This window comes from Streptopelia decaocto, assembly GCF_964273445.1.
Source record: "Streptopelia decaocto genome assembly, chromosome: 7".
In the NCBI taxonomy this organism is placed as follows: domain Eukaryota; kingdom Metazoa; phylum Chordata; class Aves; order Columbiformes; family Columbidae; genus Streptopelia; species Streptopelia decaocto.
The window spans coordinates 65,154,779-65,179,186 of record NC_138661.1 but is presented as its reverse complement, the minus strand read 5'-3'; the positions used below and the strand labels follow the sequence as shown (position 1 = coordinate 65,179,186).

The 24,408-nt window shown below is 41.0% G+C and overlaps 2 protein-coding genes across 5 annotated transcripts in view; both read right to left on the bottom strand.

Moving 5' to 3' along the window:
- Positions 1–199: 199 nt before the first annotated feature.
- On the bottom strand, positions 200–13,949 carry CSRP3 (cysteine and glycine rich protein 3). The gene is made up of 6 exons (XM_082058394.1): positions 13,892–13,949; positions 8,032–8,151; positions 3,884–4,052; positions 2,417–2,552; positions 1,766–1,859; positions 200–877 (listed from the first exon to the last, which is right to left on the bottom strand). Exons 2-6 carry the CDS (start codon positions 8,141–8,143, stop codon positions 798–800), a joined length of 591 nt encoding a protein of 196 aa, XP_081914520.1. The 5' UTR covers positions 8,144–8,151; positions 13,892–13,949; the 3' UTR covers positions 200–797.
- A 2,814-nt stretch (positions 13,950–16,763) lies between these two features.
- Positions 16,764–24,408, bottom strand: part of E2F8 (E2F transcription factor 8) — a 12,569-nt gene continuing 4,924 nt past the window's right edge. For 2 of the 4 annotated variants that reach the window (XM_082058266.1, XM_082058265.1), the window contains 8 exons: positions 23,652–23,789; positions 23,285–23,494; positions 22,692–22,779; positions 21,117–21,630; positions 19,890–20,102; positions 19,075–19,204; positions 18,632–18,939; positions 16,764–17,536 (listed from right to left, as the gene is read on the bottom strand). In XM_082058266.1, coding sequence (XP_081914392.1) covers positions 17,363–17,536; positions 18,632–18,939; positions 19,075–19,204; positions 19,890–20,102; positions 21,117–21,630; positions 22,692–22,779; positions 23,285–23,494; positions 23,652–23,789 — 1,775 coding nt within the window. In that variant the 3' untranslated portion in view covers positions 16,764–17,362. The remainder of the gene's footprint in view (positions 17,537–18,631; positions 18,940–19,074; positions 19,205–19,889; positions 20,103–21,116; positions 21,631–22,691; positions 22,780–23,284; positions 23,495–23,651; positions 23,790–24,408) is intronic. The other 2 variants (XM_082058268.1, XM_082058267.1) reach the window with 2 other exon arrangements.

The following is a 24,408-nucleotide window of genomic DNA, read 5'->3' as shown; positions in this document are numbered from 1 at the left end:
TTGGGGAAACGGATCAAGATCAAAAAATTCATCATCTAGAACAGGTAACATAGGAGTGAAGTAGTGTAATGAAACACAATTCCTATAGTTAAGAAATGGGGGATTTAATTCATCTCAGTGAAATGCATTTATCTGTGGCATTGTAGAACATAAAAGCACAAACAAATTCAAGTAAAAATAAAGTGAAGCAATATCCGTACTTTATTGTAGCTTGAAAAGATACAATAACAAAACACTGTATTCTATGACACCATTGTTTTTCTTCAGAAATACCTCCCTTTGAGAGAGAGAATTTCAAATCCTTTTTAATTGTCTCAAAATGAATAACATCTGTTTTACCATACAGAAATAATGTCAACATGTTCAAAACACCACTAGGAGATGGATAGAAATACAGACATTACACAACATTTGGAACAAAGGAAAATACAGCTTAAATCAGAACACTCCATAAGGTATCTCTGTCTTAACAGGACAGTAAGCTGAGTCTAAAATTCTAGTCTAAAATGTGGTAAATACTAGTTTAAGAAGCAGTAGTGTTCCATGAGGATTTTTGGCCTTATTTACTGTACAACAAACATGAATCTAGTTTCATTTAATCTAGTTTCATTAATATCGCTGTACCTTTTTAAGCTATTCTAAGAATTTCTTAAGATGTAAGTTCACAAGTTTTTTTTTTCCTGGAAGGTGGAAAATAATGAATAGGTTCTTAGCAATATGTGATGTTTAATGTTTTACTTGACAACTATCACTTGGTGGCTTCAACAGCAGTTTGAGCCCGTCGCATCCATTTCTTCTCATTCACACTCTTTCTTTTCCACTTGAGTGAGGCCACCGAACCCGATTCCTTTAGGACCGAAATTTTTTGCATAGCAAACTGCAGAAAAAGGAGGGAGGTAAATGATATTCTGAATGTTTTCATATAGAAGTAAGTGATTTTGGTTTTAGTCCTGCATCCAAACTTAATAAAAGGAAGGAAATTGGAAATAGTGTCTTTCTCAGAAGCATTGACAGGTTCTAATCGTGAAACTGGCATCACGTATTTGAATTAAACATAAGTCACATCTAATCTGCTCCTAAAAGAAACTGTGTTTAAGGTCTAAGTAACATTTTCATTAAAGCTCCTCTTCTGTCTGAAAATACTTGGTAAAACTCTGTCTGTATGAGCAATACAGACTGAGTACTAAGTCAGAGATTTTCAAAGGAGGTTGAGATAACTAGAGTGTAGTCCAGAGACTTTTGATGGTAGTTTAAACCATTCATTTAACTCTTTATTGCCAAGTGTGCACATAGTTATTTATCACAACTCTGCTAAAGACGTAATAATGGTCAGCATATTCCTACAAATACACTAATTTGAGTACTTGCAATGGTCAGACTGTACGCAAAGTCACAGAACGTTAGTATTCTTGGTTAGTATTGCCTATCAAGTTTAACCAAGGATATGAAAACTTTGCATATTTTCCCCCTTAGGCTGTTTCTAAGAGTCAAGTGAAGTCTGTGAATTTTTGATCTGAGAACATCTGGATGTATAATTTAGCATTAACACGTTGTTATCTTCTCTGCTGCCAGTATAGTTGAAGCATCTTTTAACTTTTCCTGGCAAGAATACAAACTAAGGCTGTGACCTTAAAGGGATGACCTTTGAAAAGGAAATTTCCTGAAGTTGTTAAGCGTGCAATAAGGTAAATCACAATGGCAATTCCAGGTCTAAAAAGACTTAAGTTTGGATGGACTCGGTAGTTCAGCTCATGGCAATTCTTACCTTTACAGTAGAGCTCTCCGTCTTTGTCCGTAACGTTTGTCGATTCTAAACTCTTCCCGCAAATAGCGCAGCGGAAGCACGTCTTGTGCCAAGGCTGAGGACATGGAGACAATTCATTGCACGTTACAGAAAGCACACAAATAGCAGATAAAAGAAACAAAGATCTATTGCTTTTTGATGGTATGAAAAGCTTAAAATTGTTTATTGGTCTTATGGCTTCAATTTTTAGCTCTTCTAGGCTAGTTTTTTGGTGTGCAGAGATAATATTTTAGTGTGAGTTCTTACTGAGCTAACGTGTCATATAGGCCAGGCATTTGGTTTTCTAATCATAGGATCTCTTTAATATATCTGCAATTACCACTACAAATAAAGGTTTAAATTCTAAATAGCCCCAGAGATGACAGTAGAATAATGGTGGTAGAAGAACCAGCCTGTACGGTAACCAGATGCAAATAGTTGAAGGTGGCTGATGAAAAGCACACGGTTTTAAACCTGAAACTACATCCCATTCTCACGCTATTTGTTGATTATTCCTTATGTTTTCCTCATTGAGACTATGAGTAAAAATGTAAAACACCAAGGACATATTAGCTGTAGTTTATCACCATTATAAGAGTGTGTTTGTTTCCTAGTTCTGCGTTAGCCACTTACTTTTCCTCCTCCCATGATCTTCTCCGCAGCGTACACCGATTTGCCACAGCGGGGACATTTATCCACATCCACCATCTTCTTGGCAAACTTTGAAGGGTTAGTTGGTGTCGAAGGACGAGCAGACTTCGGTGAACCCCTAAAACAGAAGTTCTCAGGGTTTTAAAATGCCATTTAAAATGTTGCCTTCATTCTAGATATACGATTTCATGAGTTTTTGGTAAGGGAGAAAGAAATAATTAATCAGTGGTCTTAGACATGCAGAATCAGGGGGGAAAGACAAAATTGAAGTTTTCTATTGAGTTCTGCATTATATGGTTGAAAAGCCGGTGCTGTGACTGCTGATGTTACTTGTTTTGGGCTGAGTACATGGAGCCACGCACAGAAAAGATTATATTTATTGAAAAGTCAACAAATAATGTTGTTTTATTGAGGGACAAGGGGGAAAATACAAACAAAAGACCCCTCTGTTCTTTGTAACTGGCTCTCTGATGGTGCTCAGTGAGTGGAAAGACTTTAGATGTTTCATGCAGTTATTTCATTAGTCACTGTAACATTTGGATGGGGAACTGGGGTTCTTAATTGTCTAAGGTCAAGAGCACATCAGAAAAATTGCTTTGCTTTGTGCTCCTGGACTTCGTGCTTTATGTCCTAAAGCCTTTCACAGAATGACTTTTGAATTATAGGATTGTTGGCCTGCAACAGGTCATTAAATCTCCAGGACGTGACAGGTTTTGATACAGAGCTCTGCCTGTCATGGATGCTTATCTTACAAGGAGCTATAGTTAAATACATTACTTCAGCTTTTATTTCCTGCACAGTATCTTGGTTGATTGGTTTCCTTATAGCGACACCAGAAGAAAGCAGTGGATTTGGAAACGTGCAGCTTTGAGAATCATAGAAAAATACAATAAAACTGGACTGTCAGAGGGAATTACGTGCAGCTGAGGCTTTTGGAAGATGGTATCCCATTAGAATTCCTTTGTTCAAACATCTTGTTGGTGTGTTTGTAAGTGTTATTCGAGCCACAGGGAGGATTTAGAAACATTATTCCCCCATTTAGAGGAGAGTTAACAGTATGTGTAGCGTGATTATTTCTCTAACAGTAAAAGCTAACTGTATTTGATAGGAAAAGAAACATGTTCTGTGGTAAATGCGACTTTACCACTGGGCTGCTAATGGCAAATTACAATTGCAGTGAATATTTACATCTGGTGACATGTAAAGGCTGTTCTGCAGAATAATTGCCTGTTGAAGGAGGAGATAGATTATAAAGCAAGCTTAAAGAGACCCAACATCATTAAAAATTGGTAAATTACTGCATCCACCAAAGCGAAGGTTGTAGGAAAGTCTGCTCTGCTACTCACACTGGGTGTTGTTGTGGAAACAGGATAAAATATCTGAAATACCTTATTAAGTGACAAGTAGTACCAGAAAAACCAAGCGTGTTGCCGCTGGGATTTAACTCACTGTTGCAGATTCAAGCCCAGGTGGTCACCGGTGTCGGTGCTGAGACATCCAGCCCCTTGGCCGAAGCCGATCCCTTTGGGGCCGTATTTCCTCCCGTAACAGGTTTTGCAGTAAATTTCCGACTCGTGAGCTGCCACCGTGGTGCTGTCCAGGGCCTTCCTGCAAGCCACTGCCAACGGGAAGAGAAACGGACACGGGAGAAGGATGGTGTTAGTTGTTGTTGGTATAAAACTTCACTGGGCTGTTGCAAAGGTAATTGTGCGCACAACGTGCTCTTCTTTTGCCACTTGAAAGTTTTACTCAAGCCGTAGGAAAACCATGGGCTTGTTGAGATGATTTGTCTAGATCTGTGAAGCTTAAGATGGATTTGAGATCATCATCCTAAATCTTAAATATATATATATATATATATATATATGTATTTAAAAAGGGGGTTGCAGAGGTGTTGGTTCCACTGTGCATCTGCACCTTTGGAAATAATGGCTTTCTCATCTCAGCCCGTGCTAATTTAATGTTTCTAAAAGGGGATATAACGTATGTGCCGTGTCCAAGGCACCAAGCAGGACATATTTTTATTGTTTTGTTTGACCTGCAGTGCAAGGCGAAGCCACGATGCCAAATCACTGGTAGTCTCAGCTCTGTTAGACTTCTTCTAGGATGGCAAGAGCATGACTAGAGCTGTTCCAAAAACCAAGACCTCTTCATCCTCATGTTTGTTATCGGGAAATCCTGCTTGGCTTAGCTCACTGGGAAAGGTCTTGGAGACTTTTGGGCAGAAGGTGCCATGGGAATGTCCAACGTTTGTAGTGGAATACACGTTTTATCCTCCACGGCACCACTTCAACATGAGCCTCAACTTGGAAGGACCAAAAGGTAACGAGCGCCAAGAGCTGCTTATTCGGAGATCTCGGGGAGCAAGTGTCCATGTTTTGAGAAGCACAAGCCACAATTAGAGCTAACGAGTGTTGCTGAGCCCGGTCTCATGTGGTTTTTCTCATCAAGTGGCTATGGAAGGTTGATCGCTCCCTCCCATAGTTCTTTGCTCATCTGAAACATGATCAGTATTTAGAGGCTGAATTCTACTACTCAGCCACCCCATGGAGAGAGGATGAAGCTTTTCTGTTTGGGGTGTCTGTAGAAAAAAATCAGGGGTTTGTAGTATGCTTAAAAATCAAAGTTTCAACACTTCTTATAAATCGTTCATTTTTCTGCAGCTTCTCTTGAACAAGAGAGCATTCCAGTCATGTTGATAGCTTGGAAAAGAAAGTTGTTTAGTAACCAAGAGAAACCTGTGAAATACACAAATAGTGGAAGTGGTTGGAAGTTGAAGCTCCAGAAGAGCCAGCTGGGTTTGTGATTACTCCCTTTTCCCTACGTGCTTATTGTATTTGTCCTGCTGCGAGTCTAGAATTCATCCACACCAGAGAATTTCAGCTGGTGCTGGGACCTCTGCAGCTTTAATCCCGTCACTGAACCGCATAGAGGGGAGAAATAATTTGCAAGGACCTTTATAGTTAACGCAAAATAAAACGAGGGGCTTCTGTAAATGTGTGAACCTGATCTCGTCGTGCTCCAGTCCCTTCTGCTTTGAGATGATAATTATGTTTGCCGAGGGAGTTAAGGGCTGATGGAAACTCTAGCAGCAGATAAAGCGTTTCTATTTCTGGCTCCGTAGGGTATCAATTCACCGCGACAGATGGAGCAAAAGCCCTTGAAGTGCTGTTGTTGAAATAACTTTTGAGACCCGTCATCTGCCAACAGATCCCGGGCAGCAGCCAGCACGGAGAAGGTCCAGGTTGGTGGTGTGAGGTCCTGCCAAACGTCCCTCACAGCTGTGGTTCCAGTCCAAGCCGACCGGGAAACAAGGTAGATAAACGGGAACGAGGGTTTGCTGGAAAGAAGTTTCTCTTTTGTCATGTATGTGGCTAAAATTATGGAGTGGGGAGGGTGTGATTTGTAGTTTAGCTTGTCTGATTCTTAATGCTTTAACAGGTTGGTTTGAATCATTTATTATTTTGCCCAAATTGGACTTTTTGGTGGGAAAATACTGGTGCGTCTGGTTAAATATAATTTAAAATAATATATTTTAAATATATTTAATATTAAAACTCAACTAAGTAGGTTAACTCTTTCTGTGCCGAGATTAGGTCAGGGAGGATCATCTTTCTTCTGTTGAGGAATGAAATCCTATAATTGGTTCATTGAAAAGCCCATGAACCTGATACTGAGTCGTCCTGAGCTGCTGATTAGTGTGTGAATCATGGGAGAAGTAAAGCCAATTAACATACCTCTCCTGTGCCAGCTGGGCTTACATGCATCTTCAGTTTCTGAGCTTAAACATATTTCTGCTGGGAATACATTTTTTGCTATATAAACTATTAATAATTTAGTTCAGACTTAGAGGCAAACAAAACAAAATCAAACCTCCTAATAAAACAAAACGAAATAAAACAGCCCCATCTCACCCAACCAACCAAAACCAAACAGAAGAAAAACAACAAAAAAACGAAGAAACAGCAGAGCTAATGGATGGATGTTGTTTGTCATGAATTATTTATGCTGAGAACGAAGCTTAAACATGTTCCAATATTAGGTAGGAGAGAAATATTATTAACTATGCCCTGTTAGGACAGCTGTTTATTTTTATTAGACATTAGAGAGTCTACTCATTTGTCTTCTTCTACCGTATCGTTTTCTAACATTTGATAAAGCACGTCAGTAAAAGGTTTTCTCATAGTTATCACATTCATGTCCATCTCTCTATAGTTTCTCTGATATTGTTATAGGCAGCATATGGAAGCAATAAGAAGCCTCTAGTTCTCACAAAACAGAGATTTTTACCATTCTGCAAGAACTGGCTGAAGGTTGTCAATTAAATGGAAACTTTTTTGGGGGTTTCTTTCTTACTCAATGATTTGGGCATCGCTTGCAGGGCCCTCAGAGCAAGGAGAGAAGACTGTGGTGTGTCCTCTGCTCCGCGCTGCCCCATCTCATCTGAGCATCTAATGCTGGTCTCATCCTCCCAAGCAGAATTCTCTGTCCATCCAGGAAACGAAGGTGAAAATTGGATTCAGCACCTTCTAAGCTGGAATTTGTACTGCGAAGGTACTAAACATCAAGCATTGTCTGCAAAATGAACTATTTGGCGCTCTGTAGGTCTTAGCAAATTGTTGACTCTCTCTACAAAGAGCGAGCAGAGCTGAATTGATGCCTTCTCTCTAATTTTTCAAGGGTTAACGCGCCTGTAGAGAGCGGGATTCCTGCAAGCCAAACATTGCAGAGGTGAGAGGAGTAAAACATTAAGTGATGTGGGACCATATGGAATATGGGGAAGGGGGACACTGAGGTACTTGTGGAGAGATTTTGGTGACAGCAGGTTAATGTCTTTCAGCTTTCCCGTGTGAAATGAACTAATGTCAGGCTTCGCCATAAAAGTAATAATCTCCTATCATATCCTAATAAGACGTATTTCACTTTTAGGAACACTGTTTAGTTCTTCTGGAATTTTTAACTTGAAGCAAACCTGCAATATGCCGTACTGTGGGACAGAAGGTCGCGTTTCTTGGAGATTGAGGTAGATATCATAATTCTGTAGTATTCTAATGTCCCTAATAAAAATCATCCAAGCCATGTGTGGAATAAGAAAAGCCTGAGAGGCAGATTGCTCAGGATAAAGGACTAGAATTGATTATTAAGAGCTGCACGCTGGCATTTCAGAAAACTAAGTGATGCTCCTGAAAACAGATGCGGTTATTTTCCATCCTTCAGCTACTAACAGGATGGGAAAACAGGTTTCACCCATAGGTATTTATAGAGCGCTGGACCAGAATCCGTCTCGCCGTGCTGGGATGTTTAACGTGGGACTGCCCTCTGCTTTAAACTTGCCCAGAAGTCAGATGAATAAGCTTCACAAAACCTTCCCTGTGTGAAGCTGAGTCTGGTGCTGGTTGCTTGGATTGTCCTGTACGTTGCTTATGGTGTTTAAATCCAGCCGTAGGTGTCCTGTGAGCAAACGTGTTGAATTGGGGGAACTGTGGAGCTTGTCTATTGCATGCAAAGTAATACAAAAGTAAATTTGCTAGCTGTAAAGGGGGGATTTTACAGAGTATGGGAATACTGGGGGGTTAAAACAGTGCAGCCCAGCTTACTGCAGAGGAAGCATGTCTTGTGGAAGCTCCTTCCATTGCACTGGATCTCCTCGGCGTGGTACACCGTCTTCTCACAGGCACCGCATTTGGCTCCACCTCCCCAGTTGGGCATCCTTGGATCTGCAGGGTAACCCGGAAAACCAAGTTACAAAAACAAATACAACAGCAGAAGGGAATTATTTTAAATGGAACATCCTCCTTTTTTGTTGTTTTCATTATCATTTTTTTACCCCCTTCTTCAGGCAACTCCTATCGTACACCTGTAATATACTGCACACCTGTAATATACTGCACACCTGTGCGGTAGCAGGAATGTATCCCATGCATGGGTGAGGGTGCAAGCCTGGTGCTTTTTGTGCTGGTAAATATGTGAAAAGATTATGAGGTGTTGCGGTAAAAATATGTCAGGGTCACTCAAACCTCTTCAGATAACCAGCAAACAGTCATTTTCCTTCAGTCCTGCCCTCCCATGTAGCCCAGCGTAGCCTTTTCCCCTCAGTTTTTGCTTTATGTGTGTTGTTCTGATTTTGTGAGGCAGGTTTTTATGGCGCTAACAAACACTTAGAAGCTTGAGTGGAGTTCAGGCAAACGTATGGACAGTATTTGGCATTAAATTTTGTACAGCACAGCGTTCCACCTAAACTCTCTGTTCAGAGACAGCATATAGTGCTGTTTATACCTCTCCAAAGCAAGTCCTGGTTCATCCAGTGCCACAAGAGCTTCCTCGCTGACATGTAGAAAGGCAATTTTCTGTGTCAGCGTGATATCATTCTATACAACTCACACCTGGGTAATTTCACCGTAATGTTTAACAAATGTATAATGTTATTTCAGCGGACACTTGAATAGAAACAAGTTGTTGCTTTGCTGAATTCCTCGTTAGGCCGCTGCAGGCTCCCTGTGCTGCACAGCCACCGTGAAGTAATAACAGATTCCTAAGGAGCTTAAGGTGTGGTTTTCTTTGTCAATTCTTTTTAAAATCTGAGGAAAAAAGGGTAGTGGTTGCCGTCCCTGTTCTTTCTGTTTAAGTGACATGCCCAAGGTCACACCAGAGGGCGGTGTCGGAGCTGGAGCTGCTCCGGTCGCTGACGGCCGGTTCTGTAACTGCCCTTCACAATCTGAACCAACCCCAACCTGCGCTTTGCCCTTTTGTTCTCCTCTTTGAGTCATCGTTTCTGGAAAGACTGGGACGTCACCTTGTCATCTGCACACGGTATTATCGGCTTGTTCCAAGCTCCTGGCGCAGGCCTTCCTTGTCCTTCTTGGAAAACCAGTCAGCACCTTATTATAGTGCTTTTGAAGCTGGCTCGTGCTATTTGCGTTTAATTCAATTCACCGCAAGATATTCTTACCTAACAAAAAGATTTTAAATGCTGGATCAGACCTGAGAATTTTCTCCTGAGGTCAAGCGAGATAAGGGAGTTTATCACAGCAGTGATGTAACATAGCTGACAGCTTGCATTTTAGACTAGCGTTTTACTATGTGTGGACATGGGACACTAGTGCCATGTGTTTATCGTCACCTCAGTGACTTTTGTGCTGTATCCTGAATTTTGGAATGAAACGAACAATTCCTATATGCCAGCTCCACAAGCTGAACCCAAAGGGAATTGTTTCTGGTGACTAACACTACAAATCATGCGATATTATAGAAGACACCCCTGTCCAGCAAAAGGAAGGTATCATAGGAGTGTGTGCAGATGCTGAAGCAGTAGCAATGAAGATGGAGTAACGTGGGCACACTTTAGAACCTTTGGAATAATGTCCCCAGGGAAGTGGTGGATTCCTCAGTGTTGGACACTTGCAAGACTCAGCTGGACAGGGTGTTAGGCCAGCTTGGCTAGACTGGGCTTGCACCAGGAAAGGCTGGACCAGGTGGTCCTTGTGGTCCTTTCTAACCTGGTATTCTACGATTCTGTGTTTGATAACCACACAGATACCAGCACATCCAAACATCTTGGCTTTAGTGCTGCAGTTATTAGTATATCCTTAACCATCTCTAATTACGTATTCCCTGCTGTGACTGTCACCTGAGTAGATAAATACCTGTCAGACCCTGCCAGTTTCCTTGGGAAGCTGTTTGTGAGCCAAACTGCTCGACACAAAACAGTAATGATGCAAAAAAGGCAAAGCAAGCTCGGCTTGCCTCTGTTTGTTTGTAATGCAAAGAGTAAGAAGCAAAAATCTGATGTAGCCAAAATAAGAAAAATGACTGCACGCGTGGAACAGACTATGAATTTGGTCCCTTCTTATTCAGCAAAGGCTTTACTGAACAGCACTGTGCAAATCCTTTTGGTTTTTGTTTCTTTTAAATGGAGATAAAGGAACTGAGGGAAATTTTCCACGTAAGTAAAATCTTATTGTCTCATTCCGCCATCCTATATTTCCTCCTGTTTTTAAAGTACTTTTTTATTGGTGCCATTTTTCCCCCTCTTATAAAAATAGTCCAAGCAATGCTTTAAACATTTTAAGGAAGAGCAGTGGGAGATAAAAATCAGTTTTGCGCCACTTTCTTGAAAATTACAATGGGGTTTTTTGTGTTCACAATGTTCCCTTTCAAGTGCAGTTTCCAGTCGAATCCCTTCGCTGCCTGGGAGGAGAACGGTTGGTACCTCCGGCCTCTGTAAAACCGCTTCTGCTCTTTTGAGCTCCTCTCAAAGCCACATCAAGCATCTCGATCCGTGGCATCGGGAAACTTCTTGGAAAGCAGCTCTAATTACATCATTAGCCAAAGGGGGGAAAAATATATATATATAATCTCTGAAACAGTCTGATAAGGGGCGATAGTGACCCTTGTGCTGTGGTTAGAGCTCTTAAAAGAACCATTGCTCCTGAGGCTAATTATAGCAGCGTGACTGGGCATGCACGCACGTTTTCCATGTCTTTTTGGCATCACCTGATGGGAAGCTGGAGGAGAAAGCAGTCACAGTGAAAACGTTCCCGTAAGAACAGTGATGTCCATCTCTAACCCATGGCCATCCCTGCGGATGCTGCTGGTGCCGCAATGCACCAAGGGCGAGTAAATCCCACGGGCTGCATGGAGTTCTTAGTTTTTACTCATCTAAATGATAACAGCGGATAAATCTCCATCCTTACGATGAGCAAGTAGAAGTTGGTCTCCTACTTGTCATAAAAATAATATCCAGAGGCTTAATGTGGACTAGATGACCTTCAAAGGTCCCTTCCAACCCAAACTATTATATGATTCTATGAATTTCACTCAGTTTTACAGGTGGCAGTATCTAAATCCCCTTGAAACTCCCTGAACTTCGTTGTCTAAATCTGGTTAACTTGCGGTGACCACGGGGGGCTTGTTATATTTTAGTGATCTAGTAGGGTGGGCCCCATCTAAATGCACAAAACAGGTGACAGAGAAGCTTTTGAGCACGAATATTGCGGCGTGTTGGCAGCCACGCGGGTACTGTTAAGCTGGAGGGGAGTTCTTGGGCTTGTTTTAATACCATTCAGCAGCTCATATCCTTCCTTTTAAAAAAGAAGCTATTACGTGGAGTTTATACACATGAGCTGTGCAGCCAAGGATACGTGCTGCTTGTTATTTAGAGCTCGCAACCTGCTATCCGGGCTGCAGGGAAGCCTTTGGAGTGTTTCTGTGCTCTGCATCAGCTTGAAAAAATGTGAGACGTCTTCTGTTAGCGAATCTGGATGTCACAGAGCGTGTCAGAGCGCTGGTGATGAGAATATAATCCAAAAATGTATTTAGATCCATTGATCTAGGTGGGAAGTGGATGCGGTGCTGGCTCAAGGTGTGTGGAGGAGGAAAAGGCGGCGCTGGTGCAAGACAGCAGGTGAGAAAGGTGTGGAAAATAATACTGGTGTTTCCCTGCTAAACATGAGGTTTTTCCCTTCTAAACGCTTGCACGATAGTCTGGAGCTTAAGTCGTGTGTGAATGGGCCGCGGGAGTCGCTTAGTGTGTGTCTGGGAGGATTATCTCAGGCACGTGTGCTGCAGGGTGAATTTGGAGTGATAGATGGGATGGGAAATGGTGGTAGAAATGCTGAACCAGGATCTATGGATAGGACGTGCCTTGCGTTTAGTCCCAGCTCGCTGTTTCATCAGTATAAGAATACTGATTCCTTAGCTAATAAATAGCGATAATATCAAATTAATTGTCTGTCCATGCATCGGGGCGGCATTCGAAGATCTTTTTGCCAGCTGAAGCCTGTGGGAAGTGCAGCCAGGACCCCATCCCGGTATCTAATCACTGCCGGCTGCTGCCCTGTCCTGTGACCACCAGTGACTCATTCCACTGTCCCCAGTGTCACCTCCCCAGCACTGTGGCGGTAACAATGTGCAGCTGCCTTTAGAAAAGCAGCAATAAAATGCTGCTGTAGCTTTTTCTCTGCAACTAACACTCTCCGTTATATTTTAGCTCGTTGTATCTGTGGTGTAAAGCCGCATCTCCCAAAGCCCGAAGGTGTTTTTATCTAAATCCGTTGCAGAAAGTGTCATAGATTCACAACAGGGAAGATGTTTGTATTGGAAGAGTGAGCTTGTTTCATGAAAGATGCAATATTGTCATATATTTATATAATCATAGTCCTTCTATCTTGATGCATTCAAAGGACTATGGATACAGAGTCATTCATTCAGCCTCCAGCACAATCTCAGGCTGATCAGCGTTTTTCCTTTATTTCTACATTAAACCAGCACGTAGAGATCAAGAGATGGGAATTTCCACACCGACCCAGGAAAGTAAATACTGATTTTTCATTGAGTGGTCAGTCTAAGTTAGACAAGCCCTTTTAAAACAGAAGATGGTCAGCGAGCTGACATGAAGCACATGATGCGCAAAGCTGATAGAAAAACGCTGAGCCCTTTGCTCCAATCAGTGTCCTTCCAATTACCTCTTATTTTCTAGCATAGTAACACCACCTTTCTTTTAAAACTTCCTTGATCCACACTTTTGTGGAAATTTAAGATTGCACTTCCAAAATATAAGACACCCTGACGCTAGAACTAGGTACTTAGTTCTGGCTTAAAACCCCAACACCCCCACACAGACACATTCACACAGAATTCAGTTGGACTCTTGGGGCTGTGGGAAACGGCATCTGCTCTACAAATGTGTAGAATGTGTACAAATGTGTGCAAATTCCTTTTTCCAGACCTAATCCCAGACTATCAGCTTGCGCTTGTCCTTCCACAAGATCCTTCTCTAAATCCTTATCCCCGCACTAAGGCTTTTAAGTGCCGAGCTAAACCGTTGTGGGTTGTCAAACGGTGCCGTGATGGTCGAGACGAGACACAGAATTATTTTATCTACGCACAAGGCTTTACTCTTTGAAATAATTTTACCTCTAGGTAGAAAGCTTTTTAAAGGTTATATAGATAAATATGTATTAACCATTGGAGCTTTTCCGAAGACTTGACCCATTGTGCTGTCTTTTAATGCCTTTTAATGCCTTTTATTTGAGAAATTATGGAAGCGTGTGAATTTGTGTGCTTTAAAAAGTGTATGTACAAGCTATTTGTGGAAAACATAATTCTGTCGCTATTGAACAGTTTTATTTTGAAGATGCTGAAACTTCTGTTTGCATGTGTCTCGTTAAGGAGGATCTCACAGCCCCATTCTTGTACCACTAGTAACTACTCAACAAGCTGAGAAGCCCAGAAGAATCTCTTCTATCACTTCTATCTCTTCTATTTCTTCTATCACTTGGGTTCCCCAAATGTAAAATCCTTCTCTAAGACTCACATTTCTGTATCATTTCTACACACTTTTCTTTGTCAAGCAACAAGCTGTATCTACGAGCTTTTAAGACAAAATAATACTCAAAATACCCAAATGCTGCTATCAGGTGGTGTTGGCAGAACCCAATCTACTAATACTTTACTTACCGGAGTCGCTTGGTGTTTCTCTCTGGTTTGTTGGGCCTCCAAGGGTTTGAACACGAGGGATTCCTGCTCTCTTTAAATGCAGCGGCTGCTGTCAGCCCTATAAAAGCAGGGAGGGGAGGGGAATGGGGGCGAGATCCAGGGATCTGAGCAATGCCACTGCTATCAGGGGGCTGAAAATAACCTCTGACAAAAGCCTGGCATTTCGGTCCCTTACGTCCACTCGTGAGTCGCTGGACAACAATGCAGCCCCTCGGGTTATGCCTGGAGGGCATTCCTGACTGCAGCCTAATGGGGCAGAAATAAAGCCAGGGTTCAGTCCTAAACGCTCGCGTTGCCAAAAACCATTGATCAAAATAATTATTAAAAAAGCCCGAGCACCTGTTTGTAGGAAGCTCTGGAACGCAACGGTATTAAACCAAGTCGAATTTCGTTCAGCGGTTTATCATTTCATAGCTACAACTGGTGTGTCTTTTAGGGTACAGAGAATTAGGCTTCCTGCTTTAAATTTTTCCTGGGTTTAGGCATTAAGATGGCTGGTTAATACCCTGTTTCTCTGAAAATAAGACAGGGTCTTCTATTAATTTTTGGTCCCAAAAATGCCCTTTTTTACATGTCTGGACATTATTTAAATTGACTTTTAAAATGAGCTGTAACTAGGGCTTATTTTTGGAGTAGGGCTTATATTTTGAGCATCCTCAAAAATCCTGAAAAATCATGCTAGGGCTTATTTTCAGGGTAAGGCTTATTTTCAGGGAAACGGGGTATATGTAATGTTTAGCATGTCTAATTGTTGCAGTTATATTGGCCATGCCTGGCTGAGCCCCTTGGAAACTGATGAAGCTGCAGACACATCAGAGACATAAAGTAAAGTATGGAGCACTTAAAGTTCACTTTTCACAGGATTTTATTTTGAGTGCTCTGTGGATTTAGAGGGTAATTCTCATTTTCTGAAGGGATGTCTGAATTTGGAAACTTTGGTGTCGTGGACTTTGCTGGGTGTGAAATGGCCGAGGGGTTAAACACCAGGAGGCTGCAGTTTAGTCTCAGTTCAGGGACTTTTGTGGCAGCATAAGAAAATTAGACGCCAAATCCACATCAGACTTGAGGATTTTAGGGGTCTGTTCGCTAATGTAGAGAAAGGTCTTCGATGTGAAGTTGTGGGACTAGTTTTTCCTGAGCAGGAGAGCTGGGCTCCATCCCTTCTTGGTCATTCTCCATGGATGGTTAAGGGAAATCTGTCTGTGTCAAATAAGGTGAAATGCAGAGGTGAGGGTGCTGTGGATGTGGTTGTTATGATTTGTGCCCACTCTGTGTTTGCACCCATGGGGATTTATCAGTTAACATTTGAGGGAACCAAATCTTTATCGATCCTCACTCACATTGTGCGTTAATACTTGGGAAGATCTGCACCATAACCAACTTTGCAGGGAAATCTATAGAGAAAGATTTTGCCCCAAAATGTCAATAAGTATTTTCCCTTTGAGTTTGTCAGAGAATTTAAGGGGAAAAGGCAGGGAACAACCTTTAAGTTCCCCAGTGTTGCTTCATTCCTGTGCATCTGCGCAGATATCGGGTGCCCCTAAAGGAGCGACTCAAGAGGCTCTTTACAGCTCAGAGCAGTCGGACCCGTACGAGTTAGTTGGAATTCCATTTAATCCCTACTCCACTGCGGCTTTTGGAAGAACAGACTTGAAATATGCAACGGGAGCCTACACACGTGTGAATTCTTATATTCCTGGTGACGCAGGAATCAAAGGTGTGGATTAGAAAAGCCTGCTCGGAGAACTGGAAGGGCAGCGTATAAAGAAGTGAAGCCTGAGGCTCGGAGGGATTTTCGCGGAGCTCAACAGGTATGGGGGTCACATTCTGGGGGTGCTGGGGCAGGGGAGCAGCAGCGAGCTCAGAACACAACGTGGGTTGTCCGGGCAGTAAAATGCACTGAGAAGTGGTGGCTTTTCAGCGTGAAAAATGAATGAGAAAGTGAAGTTACCGAGCCTGCGCGGAGCAGCTGGTAAGAGGGACACCCGGCAGCTTTTCCAGATAGAGCCAGTTTGGGAGATCATTTACTCCAACCCTAATTACTGTAGTTGCTTATCCTGTCACCTGTTATGTCCGAAAATGAAAGGTTTGTAGTTTCCTTTGGGTAATGCAGGTTTCTATAAACCTTTGTACTTCTCAGATTAAATTGATAGCATGTTTAAGGATGATCAATTATCTCCTCGCTGCTGCAGTGAGAATCCCCCATTTCCAAGCCTTTATTCTTCTCTCCCACTCGTGTAAGAGTATTTAGGTAGTGATCCTATTCTGTCAAATGTGTTTTGTATTATGATTTTGCATTAGTAAAATCAAGCCGGTTATTTTTACCATACTAGCCCTTTTAACTGTGCTTTTTTACCCAGTCCAAGCCTGAATCTTGGGCTTTGCTCGTGTTTCTCCGGGCCTAATCGGGACAGAAAAGCACCTTTCACCTGGGAAGGCAGATCCAATGTATTTTCCTTTAATTTGTTAGTTATTCCTTCTCATCTAAGATGCGTGTGAGGAGGCTTCATCTTTTTCCTTAGGGCAAAAAGTTGCTCTTAGGCTTGAAGCTTCCCCAGTGTCGGGAGAACCTATAGACTATGTATAATGTAGTGTACACCTCACTCCAATTCTGACTTTAATAGAAGAGGTGATAAGGATACTCTGATTTCCAATCTTCATTTTTTCCTCTAATTGGTTTCCTCTAATTGGCATTACTATGAAATGTAACCTCTAGTGATGGAGTTCAGGATACAGACGGAGTTACTTAAAACCCTTTCTGATTAAATACCGTTTTCTCTTTCTTCAGTACACCCGGCTGATAATAAGAAAGGAATTAAGATGCTGGCGAATATACAACGTATTACTTAAGTAATTTAATTAGATCAAACAAAAAAAAGTCCAATTTTGAGTTTGTTGTAAGTTTAATCTGAACAAATTGATTAAAAAATACAGTATAAATAATCCTTAACTTATATAAAACTTGATTAAGTTTTTTTTTTTCCTTTTTTTTTTTCCTTTAACTAACTTTACAAAAGAGCATTATTGAACATAGGAGCAAGACGTTTGAACTATGGCCTTTTTGTTAAGACATAAAATATGTACATGCTCACAGTACTTTTCCTTGTGCAAAATACGTACTGACTGATAAACTGTACCTTTCTGTACAAAGACAATCTCAGCTTACTTTGCATAGCAGAAAAGCAACACAAAAATCCCTAGATACATAACTTTGTTGCTATAATACTTCAGGTAAGCCTTTTGAAAAAAAAAAAATAGACATTAACTTTCTCATTAAGAGCCAGTTTTAATTCTAAAGCATCTCAATAAGGCTATTCCAGTCTTGCCAATACACGTCCAAACACACATTGTCCATCGCACCATCCCAGACCTGTGCAGAGCGTTACCAGTAATTACACCTGCTAACGCATTCAGCAATCGGATATCCCAAAATTAGTCTTGTGACACTTCAAGTTTTCGTTGAGGAATATACAGAGTCCCTTGAGAGATTCTCTCGGTACCATTTGAGTTGGCAGAGGGCGAAGATCCCGTGTTTGGTCCTCCTGGCGTGCGGAAGAAATTCTCTGCGACCGGTTGGGGCTCTGGGGGTTCCTTTGGAACAGGAGGCTGAATAGGAGACAGAATGTTACTTTCCTTTATGAAGAAGGAAAAATATAGTGAATTCCAGTTGTAGGTTTCCACAGGATGTTAGAAAAATACTTGAAAATTTAAAAACTTAACTCCTTACTGAGAAAAAGATATTCCTTGATGAAGCTATATAGATAAAGTCAATGAAATAAAAATCTGGTTTCTCTAATCCTCTCCTATCTCCTTTTTTTAATACCTTAGGCAATACAGTATTACACAAAATATCCAGAAAAGCTTCATGTGGTAAAAGAAATATTTCAAAATCCTCTACAATGTCATCCTATTAAAAAAAGCTAAAATTAAATGCAAGAACTTGAGAGCAGATAAGGAGATTAAGGAGGAAAGATTAAATAACAAATGGACAATCTATTAATAAGTATCCTCTCAAATCTATGCAAAATCCTCCTTCTAAAGTAGTTGTATCTGCACATCTCATCGTCTTCCAGCCGGCTCCACTTCCACAGCAAACAAGACACAAGGCAACAAAGATGCTGAAGGGAGTGGAGCATCTCCCGGGTGAGGAAAGGCTGAGGGAGCTGGGGCTCTGGAGCTGGACAAGAGGAGACTGAGGGGTGACCTCATTGATGTTTACAGATATATAAAGGGTGAGTGTCATGAGGACGGAGCCAGGCTCTTCTCGGTGACAACCAGTGACAGGACAAGGGGTAATGGGTGCAAACTGGAACACAGGAGGTTCCACTTAAATAAGAGAAGAAACTTCTTCATGGTGAGGGTGGCAGAGCCTGGCCCAGGCTGCCCAGGGGGGTTGTGGAGTCTCCTTCTCTGCAGACATTCCAACCCGCCTGGACACCTTCCTGTGTAACCTCATCTGGGTGTTCCTGCTCCATGGGGGGATTGCACTGGATGAGCTTTCCAGGTCCCTTCCAACCCCTCACATTCTGTGTTCTTCCTTTATAACCTCTTAATCATATTGTACTTACGCTGCCCTTCACTGCCAGCTCTTTTCAGGCAGTGCTGATTTATAAAGATTAAAAAAAAGTGCATTTAAAAATTCTACCTGCACCACTTGACCCACCGCGGCCAAGAAGCTGCGATGTATTTTTATGAATTTACCTTCTCCTCTTGCAGGTTCACATTTCCCGAGCTCCGGCCGACACTTTCTGGTTGCGGCACGTGCTGGAGCGTGGGATTCGCGGGGACCTGCACCCCAGCAGGTATCAGTCCTACGTGTTGCAGGGTGAAGTTGAGAATGGAAGGACTCGGATTTTGGGCAGAGCCGGCGTTGCTGGAGCTGAGGCAGGAGTTGCTCAGCATGGGTGCGGCAGCGATAGACGTCGGGGACAGCATTATATTGAACGGTGTTATGTGAAAGGCAGGAATGTTAACTGCTTTCAGTTCAGATGCCGTCACTGGAATGACGCCTGAAACAGAGAAATTAAGTATTGAAAGGGATTAAAAATTGAGAATCAATCGCGTTGCGATTTCCTTACCTCAGTGGGATAAATCTGGCCCACAGTTCTTTAAGCCAGACTCCTGTAAGCCTGTTCAATACTCACCAGCGATGGGAGAGCTGTACGTAGTGTGCTGTACCGAGCAGATCCCAGCTTTCTCCTTATTAGAAACACTGGCCTTGTTGCCGTGGGTGCACTGAGTCAGAGGAATAAGATAACCAGATGGAAAAAATGTCTGGAAAAGAAAAGGACAAAGCCACATTTACCCCAAACGTGTAATAAACAAGCATGAAGTTTTTCTCCAAAGTTGCATCCCTCTTGCCTTGTTCCTCGTTATCCTCCGTATCCCCAGGATCGTTTATTCCACGCCTGTACCACTTTCTGTCTGAAATTAGACACAACTGACTCTTTAAAGTACAATTTCTGTGCATAAGTCAGCTGGCTCTGCCTGGGATTGACACAGTACTATTAGACCAGACAGAAGAGAAATCCTCAGCCTGAATATGTTTATTTTTTTTCCCAGAAGAAGCATCCAGCCCCAGCAATCATCACATCACCTCACTGCTGGACGGTGTTTTTCATAAAGCAAATATTGGAAGACAATCCTTTTGCATTCACAAGTTCTGCTTCTGTCAAGAGAACTGTTCTTTATTCTGGTTCTCCTAACTGTAGAGCTCCAGATTTTACTGATGAAGAGAGTTTCATGTGATTCTGTTTCAGTTGAAAGCAAATACACACAAAGAACAGGGGAGGTGAGGGATCTCAGCATTGCCTTCATTTACTTAGTTGTGATCTTCCTCCCAATTGAAGCCTGGGAGTCACTTATGTCCCCCCATTTGAGTAGAAACAGAAGCCCTACATTCCTACAAAGGAAGGTTTGAAAAGCAAACTACAGATAATCCAAGTGCAGCCAGGCTCACCTCGGGAGCAGGAATGGCAAACGCTACAGCTATGTCTTGTTTAGTCTTGTCCTCATCTTCTGGAATATCTTCTCGTTTACACTGCTCATAGCAATTTGCCGTGTTTTGATCTGAGGTTTTGGTTTTGTTCTGTCTCTCTTGCTGGAAATCGTCCGTTTCGTGATTTACTTGTGAGCTAGTGGAAGGTGGTCGTTCATTCTTAATAGATTCTCCCTTTTAGAAAGAGTAAACACAAAACCAAAGGCAGACATCGTTAGGACTTTACATTCTCAATTACAGGTCTACAATGATATTTATACATTTTAAAAACGAGGAAGGGAAGTTTCTCCTGTCTCCCAAGTCTGTGCTATAATAATTTCTAGTCAATAAGACAACGAGCTCCACGTCCCCCCCCTTGCTCCCTCACAGCCGGGGGATGTTTGACACCACTCATTGTCACACCACGCTGATGACATTTCACGACTTTTGGCAAGCGCAATTAAAGCAGCCTAATGATTTACAGAGGCACTAAAACATTTGGCAACCGAGGAGTAGAAAGCAATCCAGACCCAGCTTCTCCATGTGTATCAGGTGTATCCGAACCTCGTATTCTCTTGATGTGCTGTATCGTTATGCCGACAACAATACAATATTAACAGTGTGCAACACTGGAAAGAAATATTTAGAAGGTATTGGGATTTTGGGACGTTCCCTGTCCAGTGACTTTTATGTGTCCACTTTCCTTCCTAACACCAAAGCCAGGAATGAGTGGCAGCCACTGGATGAAGATGAGCAACCTGAACTACTCCAGGTAAGTTTGGAAATGTTTTGGGAGTTGTTATATTTTGACTAACGTCTGTGCACTCCAACACATCTTGGAAATGGATATTTGGAGGAGGAAGTGAGGGGAGCAAGGAGAAAAATACAGCCTGAGCCTGGGCTGGCCTTTCAAAGATACGTGTTACATTGTGTACTGTATATTCTGCCTGATGCTTCGCAAACGCCAGCAAGATTATGTAAAATTTATCTATCTATCTATCTATCTTTGTATATATCTATAACTTTTATATATATATATAAAGTCAGCCTCCTAAACATCAGCAAGCACAACAAATGAGCATCAGCCCTTCAAGTGTAATGTTGCTTTAAACACCTACACACACTGGTAGGCTCCTAAGCCACTTTGAAAATGAGTAGGTGGCAACATCCTAAAGCTATAGAATGGCATTTAAAAATAATTTAACTTACCAGAGAAGTATCAAAGTTTTCCTCATCACTTCTAAACCTTTTAATAGAATTATTCTCTTGTAATGCTTGTGATCTTTTAAGGCACCTCTGTGACGAAGTTTCTGATTTCACAGTCGCTCTTTCCTGAGCTGTCAAGGACTTTGTGGGCTCATCCGTAGCAATCTGACCGTCCCCTTCCTCAGTGGTTGTGGTATTTAACCCTTTTGAATTCACGCTTTTCGCTCCGGTTACGTTAGCACACGGTAGAGGCTGCAGCATGAAACTCGGGTTGTAGGCGGTCACAGTGTGGGCTTGAGAAGGATGCAGATAAATGGCGTATGAAACGCCCGAGTGAGGATGAGGTAGAATGAGCGGGGGGACCGCGCTGTGGCTCGGGGGACACAGCCCCAGGCTGGGCTGCTGGGAGGGGGTCACGTTCTGAGGAGCTTCGGGTTTGGGGGCGGCCTCGGGTGATGAGGACGCACTGAATTCCAGAGCAGATCCCGACAGTTTCATTTTCAGCTCTTTCGCTTTCCTGAAAAGAAAAAAAACCCCAAATATATTTTAATACACAATGCCCTGACAAATTATTTCCCACAGTACAAAAATAAATATAATATAATATAATATAATATAATATAATATAATATAATATAATATAATATAATATAATATAATATAATATAATATAATATAATATAATATAATATAATATAATATATTTGTACTTAAACTTGAAACTTTTAAAATTCTCACTAAAATGTTTGAATTCTCGTCAAAAATGTTCAAATTCCCATCGAAATTTTTCAAATTCCCGTCAAATTTTTACAATTTCATGTCAAAATTTCTAAAATTCCAGTTGAAATTTGTAAAATTAATGTTGAAATTTTTCAAATTCCCGTCAAATTTTTACAATTTCATGTCAAAATTTCTAAAATTCCAGTTGAAATTTGTAAAATTAATGTTGAAATTTTTCAAATTCCCGTCAAATTTTTACAATTTCACGTCAAAATTTCTAAAATTCCAGTTGAAATTTGTAAAATTAATGTTGAAATTTTTCAAATTCCCTTCAAAATTTTTCAATTCCTGTCCAAAATGTTCAAATTCCCATTGAAATTTTTAAATTCTCATCAAAAATTTTAAAATCCTGTTGAAATTTTTCAAATTCCTATTGAAATTTTTACAATTTCACGTCAAAATTTCTAAAATTCCAGTTGAAATTTGTAAAATTAATGTTGAAATTTTTCAAATTCCCTTCAAAATTTTTCAATTCCCATCCGAATTGTTCAAATTCCCATTGAAATTTTTGAAATTCCTGTCAAAATTTTTCAAATCCTGTTGAAACTTTAAAAATTCTCACTAAAATTTTCCTAATCCCCGTCAAAATTTTTACAACTTCACGTCAAAATTTCTAAAATTCCAGTTGAAGTTCTTAAAATTAATGTTCACATTTTTAAAGTTTCCTTCAAAATTTTTAAACAAAAAAATAACAAGTGGAACAAGTAGCCTGTAGTGTGAGGGGTGACCGGTTTTTGCAGACCGATCACAGCTTAATAGCCAGTAACAACAAAAAGCTGCTCACTTGTGCAAACTTACTTGGATTGTCCTTCCAGCTGCTGTTTAGCGATTGCTGGAACCACAGCCATTTGACTTGGGAAAGCTGATAAATTTGGATCAGTACCTGCTTGGAGGGGGAAAACAAAAGTGTTAATACATCAGACATAGCAGTTACATTTTGTCTTGAGGAGAGTGCGTTATTTATTGAGAAGACATACAGACTCCGTGTTATCCTCAAACTGCAGCCTGGGCTTGATTTGATCAGTTGGCTGCCAGGTTACATCAAACATAAGTTTTTTTCCTCCAAAGACACCAAACAAGAACATTGTTTGGCAATTTTCTGCCAATTTTATGGAATACTGAACTGCTTAGATACCAAGATCTAAAGCGCAGCTTATACAACAAGCCAGGCTTAGAGCAGTTCATAAAGATACAATACCCAGAGAATCAGCTCTACTACACAAACAGGCACCACACCAAGTCAAAATAGTGACGTGTAAAAAAGGATTTAATATTATTCTTAAAGACGAAATAGTAATATACTTCTCCTTGTGTATATTTAATGCAAGAATACATCTGAGTTAAAAACACACTTAGAAAAAGATACAGAAATGTATTTTTCAGCTACTTACTTGCACTTATTTTAACTGGGCTGGTCGGAGCAGATTGGATCTTTCTTCTGTCATTTTCTATACTTTTAACTAACTTGATCAGAGACGGATGCCGAGTGAAGTTTTGCTTCCCTCTTGAAGGAAAAAGGTTTTTGGAACACTGTTCTTTGGAAGCGATGGAGTCTGAAATAGGCGGGGGACAGGTCGTAGAAGTCGTTTCAAGTTTTGTATCTAAAAAACAGCAAAAAAACCTCCAGAAAAATCAATACATATAATACGCAGACTCAGTAATTAAAAGCAGTTATTTGAGCCTGGCTTATAATTATTGATTATTAGCAAGATGCTCAGTATGAGCCCATCTACGATGTAAAATGACAGAGACACCCACCCTGAGTATTTGGCAAGACTGCGGGTCCTGTCCATTTGAACGCTGGTTTTCTACCTCTCTCCTCTGTCACATGAACTTTCTTGATAAGCTCAAGGCTACTGAGAACATTCGCTATGTCATAAAGTCTCCTAATTTTGGCTGAAACAAAAGAAACAAATGTAAAGTATGGCAATTCCAATTAACAAATTGACTTGTATCAGATGAAAAATGTTATAACGTCCTTTTAGCAGCTAAAAGGAAAAACCTTTGTATTTTTTTAATAAGAACAATTTTGTGGAACGGGTGTACTATGAAATCATATATCACAATATGGTTTGTATGTAGAATAGAATTACACAGGTAAAGATCTAGAAGAGAGAATAGTGCTAAGTACATTACGCTAAATATAGAAATACAAAACCATTCTGAAAACAAGCTGGGTTCTCTGCAATGGCCCAATTTATACCAATTCTGTAGTGAAAATAAGTAGCTTAAAAGGCAAGTATGCACATGGAATGCTGAATATGGGAACTCAAATCCAAGAGGATGATCATCGTCTACATTCTGAGCTGTTGTCAGGTGGAGCTATTGGGGAAAAGCTTTAGGCAGCAGTAAAATTACAGATGACTTCTCAACTGCAAAGACAAAGCTGCTGCTCCTGAAAATTTACAGTCCAGCAAGTCATGGAACTTGGGACTATGTCTCTAAACCAAGAACATGGTCAAATATGTAATGCCCGAAATGGTGTGGAATGCCTTCAAAATGCTTTTCGTACAAG